General features: G+C 42.5%; 1 protein-coding gene across 1 annotated transcript; it reads right to left on the bottom strand.

The window, feature by feature from the left end:
• Nucleotides 1-2,148: 2,148 nt before the first annotated feature.
• rpl14 (ribosomal protein L14) lies at nt 2,149-7,202 on the bottom strand. The gene is made up of 6 exons (XM_021320662.2): nt 7,092-7,202; nt 6,525-6,626; nt 6,243-6,337; nt 4,156-4,255; nt 3,396-3,449; nt 2,149-2,368 (listed from the first exon to the last, which is right to left on the bottom strand). The coding sequence occupies exons 1-6, from the start codon at nt 7,092-7,094 to the stop codon at nt 2,309-2,311; spliced, it is 414 nt and encodes a 137-aa protein (XP_021176337.1). The 5' UTR covers nt 7,095-7,202; the 3' UTR covers nt 2,149-2,308.
• Nucleotides 7,203-7,538: the final 336 nt, after the last annotated feature.

Here is a 7,538-nt window from a genome sequence, read left to right as displayed (position 1 = left end):
AGAAAACGTTTTAATATCTGGAATATATTCAAGGAATTAAAGGGTGTGTCAAGACAACATGAATAGAACTGGATAAACATGCTGACACAAGGCCTTAACTGATTTAAGGCATTGTGTCCAGACTTTTTGAGGGGAGTGCTGTCCGAGTGGTTACAGCACAGAGCTTTGGTCCCAGAGGTTCTGAGTTCAACTCCCACAAGCTGCCATGCTGGGTCCCTGAGCAAGACCCTTAACCCACAATTGCTCCCAGGCGCCGCACAGTGGCAGCCCACTTCTCCCCAAGGGGATGGGTTAAGATGCAGAAGTGAATTTCTCCATTGTGAGATCAATAAAGTTCAATAATTATTACATGGGCCAAAGGAACTGTAGGGCAAAACATAAATATTTTTTTACCTGCTCTACAAAATAAGATCTTTTTTATTTATTTATTTTTTTTAAGAAAGGGTTTTGCTTATTTGTTGTATTAAAAGAAAATCATCCGGATTGCAAATTATTTTTGAACAATTTGACTCTTTAAAAATAATACACTTTACTTTTTTTGGTTTAGCAATATAAGAAGAGTATTTGGGTCAGTCTCCATTTGAGTAATTAAATGTCATTGGATAGATGCTACTATGAAATTAAAGAGAATGTCAAAAGCGTGTTTATTAAAAGATGAATACTTTGTGTTTACTTAACATTTTCAATAATAGGATTTTAACTTATCTGTAATGATTTTGCACTAATCAAAAATTAAGAGCTTCCATCTGCATCAGCCACCTGTGCTGGTGGAGCAAAACTTTCTTTGAAATGCAGTTAGGTGGGGGGTGGGGGGGGGGCGCAAAAATCAGTACAGGGGCCACACTTTAAATTCAGAAAACTGAATGACGTTCTCCTAGATTATGTTTTTCATGCTAAATTTGAAATGGCTTCTGTGCTTTTATCTTGAAAGAGCAAATGCCACCATTTCCGGTCTGGTGCCTATGAATGACAGCTCCGTGAGCTCCGACGTCAGACCTACACACCGCAAACAGCGCGTTCATAGCAGATTTTCCATTCGTCCCGTTTCCTTTCAGCCGAGCGACCTCTGTTCGCGTGTCGGTGGGTCTGCCATGAGCGGCTGTGGGACTCCCACGGCGTGACGGTGACGCGTGGGTCCAGTTCCAAAGCTCGGGTGGATGAAACTCCTGAATGAGAAGCGCCTCCAGCCTTCCTGCTGTAGTTTCTGAGGAAGTCGCCGCCCGGCTGGCGGTGGTGACAGAGGAGGGCGTGTGTTGGCATCGCTCCTTGTTCCTGTTCTCGTCTGTGAACCAACTGGCCAATGTTCAAGTTATGCAATATTTACCAGCCCGCTTCCGCCTCAGACCTGCACAGCATGTTACTGCCTGTAACATCTGTAACAGGACCCGGCTGCAGGGTCTAGAAATTAAACACACCCAGATACTTCCTCCCATCAGGGACTTTGGATGGTGATAATCAAACACGAATACTTAAAAAAAACGTTTTATTTCCTTCAGGTTCTAATGTAAAGTATTGCTTTGTTTTTTGTTTTCTCTTTGGTAACAAAGATTCACCGACCGAGACTGCCACCTAGTGGACATCTGACAGAACGACGCGGGTGAAGACGTTATGAAATTCCTGGCTTTTGTCTGATTCAAAGGCTGTTGTGCTTTAAGAACCAGAAAATCTCACCATTTCTCTTACTCCAAACAGTTTTACAGAAAATATTCTCTACTGGTGGTTGTTAACATGCTGCTAAAATAAGATAAAGCAGGGGTTCTCAAGCTTTTCGTGACCAGGGAGCCCTTACCAGCATGCTAAGCTGTTACTCAGCTCAACCCAGGGGCATCCTCAGGCCCCACATGCATTTCACAGACCCCGCTTTAAAGGCAGCTGACCTAAAGCATGAGGATGGAATAATTTCAAATGTATTCCTAAATTTATCCCCACAGGACACCAAGTTTCACATGGATCTCTCTGCTCTGACACGGCCTGTCTCAACCAATCCGTTGAACTGAACGTCTTAGTAGAAATTAATAAATAGCTGTAACCAATTCCTTTGAAAGGAGTGGGTGGACGCAGGGAAACCTGTAATGCACACAGGACAGCAGGCCTCAAAGGACCAGGACACATCAACCTATCAATCAGACAGAAACACAAGGAGTCTGCTTATTTTACCAAATTTAATGATACCAAGTGATGTTCGACCGATAGAAGTGACATTAGTTGTGAGAGCTTTCCATTAAACTACTGTATATTAAATTCTGGTAATCTAACAATAAACAGAAGACCCAGATGAACAGCAACACATTTATTTTGTGAAAGTTTTTCACTTCTTTGCCGCCTCCTTTTGGAGCTTCATCACCTCGTGTTTGATGATCTTGTTTCTCTGCACAAAGAAAGAAAAAAAATGCATCGATTCAATATTAATCACATCCACTGCACCATTTCTAATGAGTTCCCTTTAGCTGCACCCAGACCTGGACAGAACAGCTCAAATGACGCTCCTCGACCGTTCTGAACTACCAGCCTTAGATGTGTCTGTGCTGCAGGAAGCGGGACAGAATCTGACTCAACTAACCCGATGTATGGGGAGCACTTTGTTGGATGGACCCTGAACTACAGCCGTCCCGTTATGACGCGATGCTAAACGATCAGACTGGTTGAACATTCCCAGCATTTCCCAGACTATTCTCCTCTGCAGTTCACATTTACTGTTCAGTTTAACAAACATTTTAATCTGGCCCCTCAGTCTTTCAGACTTTGCCTCAAAATACATTGATAAACTCCAGCCTTATTGGAAATCATTTAAAATGCGGACCTCTGCCGTCACACAGAGAAATGCTCCGAACAAAGCATTAAGACATTATAGATGGAAAGTTTGAAGTATTTCCGTGTTTACATTCTCAGACAGATTAAAGCCAGCAGCTGCTCCTGGTAGTAGATTATTCGCCCAGTTTAAATTCGATGCTCTGCAGCAGCAGTTCCATCGTGTTTCTGTGCTCATTAGTCTTACGACACATCTGTGGATATCTACAAATGTCTGAGTTTAAACTGCTCACAATTAGAGCTCTGCCATTTCCCAGCAATCAGGATGGAGGCAGCTCATTTATAATCCTTTCCACACATTCAGTGGCAGTACGTGGCTTTGAAACAACCCGACAGGTTAATGTCGTGTTGGTCTGACTTTGTTGGTTGGGACTGCCTCTGGGACTCTTATTGAGGTTGACACTGTGCTCCCAGATTGGAGGAGGAGCTACACATGGGTGTAAAGAGCCAGCTTTATGAGCCCAACATGGAAATCCACACAAGAAATGCTCCAAGTGTATAAAAAGCTCCTGGTAGTTGCAGAGGAACTTCTGTCTCACTAAGGAGAAGTTCCTGGTGGAGGAAGCTCAGCGTTGTGTTGTACTCACCATCCTCTTGGCCTTCATCACCTTGTAGCGGTCAAAGTCAGACATCTTGGCCCTCTGAAAACATGAGAAAGATTGAAAAAGGTCAGACAGGAGAATACGTTCCTCACGTCAAAACTTCTTTCTTTCTTTTCAGGACTTGTCCATTTTAAGCCTATATTTACTATTTATAGGCTTTCAATACAGCAAAGAACAGATATGGGACAAATCCACTAAAGGCCAACTTCCTAGTCAAAAGGGTTGGGGGGAAAAGAGCTGGAAACAGAAAATGTCTTCAACAAGGTTCCATACTGATCCAGATGGGGGGGGGGGGGGAGCTTAAATCAGAACCCAGCTCTGGCTCAATCGAGTACGAAGCAAAACTTTGGGATTTTGGCTCAGACTGTGGGCTGTGCAGCAGCGTGGAAGACGGCTGGGTTCCTGCCATTTATAAACGACGCCCAGCAAACTCGCACTGAGGCACATTGGTACAGTGAACGTCTTTAAAGCCTGTTAGCCTCCCGTCACTCCGAGGGTGTATTTACTTTTTCAACAAGCCAACAGTGATGAGTTTTTACTACTATGAAAACTATTACCGATCGTGAATTTATGGAAACCATCTTCAAAAACGTCCAAACCAACCCTTTAACCACAGGCTTGAGTTTAAAGCTTACAGACCAAGAGTCAACCTTTGATTGGATAAAACTAAAAACGTAGCAGTCAAGCTAAATTAATTAAAAAAAGAGAAACCAAATCAACTAACAGATCGTAGCATGAGCTTTACCTTCTGTCTTGCCTCGATCTTCTTGGCCCAGCTGCTCTGCGACCACTTCTCGTTGACCTGGGCCTTCTCCCAGGCTCGCCTCACAAACTTCTGGCGGGCGCTGCGGACCATCACAGAACAATTAGAGACGACAGAAAGCGAGCTGTGCTTCAGGAGCAAACAACAAACCCCATCAGCAACAATGAGCTGGGTGTAAACAGAAAAGGACTGAAGGCGCATAATGTGCTACCAGTAATAGTGCATGAGTCCCTGTTGGCTGGGCGGGGCTGGATTAGTTCATGCAACTCTCTTTATCTTCTGTTCTGAAACCATGTGCCCCCACCGCGGTTTTAAATGCATAGACAGATTTCATTCCTGCAATCTTCATAAGTCTGCTAACTGAAAAGTTAATCTGTGGCCTGCCAGATGGGCAAAACATACCCAAATTTATCTGGGTGCCAACAACCACCTACGGGTGTTCTCATGGATGGAAAGTTGTGAAAAAGCCAAGGTAAAAAAAAAAATAATGTGGGCCTTGGTTAAGCAGGAGCCATAGTCCTACTCTTCGCAGTGTTTTCAAGTTTAAAAACACGATTTTAAGTTAAAAGTCTGCTACAATTATGGCTGGATATAGAAAAAGCATATTGATAAAATAGAAACTATATTGGATTGATATCGATGATCATCAACAAATTCAAAACATATTTTAAGTGCAGCCCTGGCCATTTTCTGCTGTTTTAGATACAAAACACACAAATACTGATTTCAAACTCAACTAATTATCCTATGAACTTTTTTTACTAATATTTCAAGTTTAAAAAAAAAAAAAAAAAGAATGCGTGGTCACTGAACTCTCTGAGGGGGCAGAGCTTGGTTCCTGGGTCGGCGTTTATGATTGGTTGGGAGGATGTAACGACTAATATTAATCTACATGGCTAGAATACAAAAGGAACAACTGTTCTTCTATTGAACTTTTTATTGGCCCTTTTTTTATATATACACATCTATTGATTGATACATATTGTTACTGAATTATCGTCTAGCCCTATCTACAATACTCCCTTAGAAGCTCACAGACACAAAACGCAGAACTTGAGGAAAACAGTTGCACAGGTTTAACAGTGGCTCTGGGTCTCTAAGGAGCAAACACAACAGTCCTACAGCTTATGCTCGCAAAAACAAAACTGAGATGGAGTCCAGCCCAACTCAACCCGATATTGAGATCAACACTTTGAATTAATGTCCAATGAGTGTTTACTATGCCACTTCAAATAAAGCATCCGCTTGATACAGTGTTCCTACAGCATAAGGAAAGTTAAATTCAAGACTTTTTAAGACCTTTTAATGCCACTTGAAATAAAAAGTTAAAACCAACTTCACGATAAACAAGACAAACCTGGTTGCGACAACTTCACCCAAATGTTTATTTTAACATAAACCATTATTTTCTGGCCCAGTAGACATGTTTAAAATTTTGCAAAACATTCCATATAGGAAGAAAGCTAAAAAAAAAAAAAAAAAAAAAAAAAAAAAAAAAAACACACACACACAAATTACAGATATATTTTTAACAACTACTGAACTGAATTCACGAACTTTTTGTTTCCTACTAAAATAAACTATAAATCAGTTTTAAGAACCACAACATAACCAGTGCCAACTGTTTTTCGCAGCTATGGTCCGGCCGCAACAGTTTTTATTGGTTCCACTATCGGGACGGAACCAATAATGGTTACATTGAGCCGTTTGGTAAATTTAAAAATATATAATTGTGTCAATTATTTTACCGTTTGGTAAGGATTACAAAAATAAAATCCTATTTATGACCTGGTAACAATTTTAAGACCTAAGAAAGACTGATTTAAGACATTTTAATGCCAATTAAGGCCTTAGTTTTATAATACAAAATTCAATGCCTTTTAAGACTTTTTAAGGATCCGCGGGAACCCTGTGATAACTATTAATAAAAAAACTTTCCGTGTCAAAAAACGTGTAAAATGGAAACAGTGATGCATTTATTAAAAAAAATGAAACACTGAGAACTGCAGGATACTACACATAATAGGACAAATGTTAATATTTCAAGCTGCTTAGACATGCACACTGACCTGTGGGGTACTTTGATGACGTAGTCCGTGAGCTGCATGCACTTGAAGGGCATGGCTTGCCTCTTCACGCCTGTGCAGGGTCCATCTACAAGCGCCTGGGAAAGAGCCAGGCAGAAAAAGCAGAGTTAGAGCACCTAAAGCAGCGGCCCCCCGTTCCCATCCGCCGCTCTGCTTCAACACAGCCCAGTCAAAAACAATCCGGCCACCTGCAGGACTGAGGAGAACCTGACAGCAAGCCGTGTGTCTGCCCACCCAGGATCTAAAGCATCTCCGGTCACTTACCCTGTTTTGGTCGATAACGTCAATGATGGCCACCAGCTTGCCGGCATGGGGTCCAAACGAGATGTAAGCGACGCGGCCGATCTCGACGAATCGTTTAAACACCTGAAAAGACACAGCAGATGTTAACTGGACCAGGAGCGGGAAAACCAGAGTGGCCGACTAGAAACACGTTGATTATGAGTAGGCGGTGATATCCAGGTAAAAAAATATAGCGTGGTCGCGCTGTGCAGCTTAGCTAACGTCTCCATGACACAGCGAACCGCGAATTAGACACATTTAACCAGAAAACATAGGACGCTTAAAGAAATCTAAGTTTTAAACGCTGTACTGTGTTCGACCATAGGACGGCTTCGGGCCTACACAGCCTGGCGGACCACGTTGTGTTGCGGCCAGCAGCCGACAACACGCTTCACCCCGGCAACAAAACCCACAGCGGGCTTCATAAAAGGCTTCGATATACGTCTATAAACACGTCGGTAACGCGTGTGGCAGCTCGTGCTCCCGTAACAAGCGCTAAACTAGACGGAATTTGAGTTATAATTTCTCCGACTCTCATGGCGAACTCACCATGATGGCAGGCTGAGAGCAGAAAGGACGTCACGGCTTCCGCTCAGCCCTGAAACGACTTCCGTTCGCTTCACGCATGCGCGGTTCTACTGCTTCGAAACGAGTCGACAAACGACGCAACATGTAAACGCATTTTATGCTACATTAAACATATAGTTATATATACATAACTGGGTTGATAAAAATATTAATCTGATAAACCCGTTATTCGACAGTAACGGGGAGTGGTATGGTTAAATGCACAGACATCATATACGTAGACGCGTCAGTGGTCATAGGGCGCAGGTTCGCACGTAAACGTCACCGCCATATTGTATGTGGCAGTAAAAAGTTGAGTTCTGTTACTGTGAACGTAAATCAGAAAAGATGCCTTATTCCTGTGCTGCATGGAAATGTATTCTGGCTGATTTCACTACTTGTATCTGCCTTCTATAAACTAAGGCTGCA

Source organism: Fundulus heteroclitus, chromosome 13, assembly GCF_011125445.2.
Source record: "Fundulus heteroclitus isolate FHET01 chromosome 13, MU-UCD_Fhet_4.1, whole genome shotgun sequence".
NCBI classification, from domain to species: domain Eukaryota; kingdom Metazoa; phylum Chordata; class Actinopteri; order Cyprinodontiformes; family Fundulidae; genus Fundulus; species Fundulus heteroclitus.
This window is presented reverse-complemented; position numbering and strand designations above follow the sequence as displayed.

Bases quoted from the DNA above. Each gene is read 5' to 3' on its own strand.
- rpl14 (XM_021320662.2), bottom strand. The intron at 6,338-6,524 runs GTAAGTGACCGG...GCTCTTTCCCAG, and splicing joins ACGTTATCGACCAAAACAGG to GCGCTTGTAGATGGACCCTG. The intron at 4,256-6,242 runs GTCAGTGTGCAT...GATGGTCCGCAG, and splicing joins GTCATCAAAGTACCCCACAG to CGCCCGCCAGAAGTTTGTGA.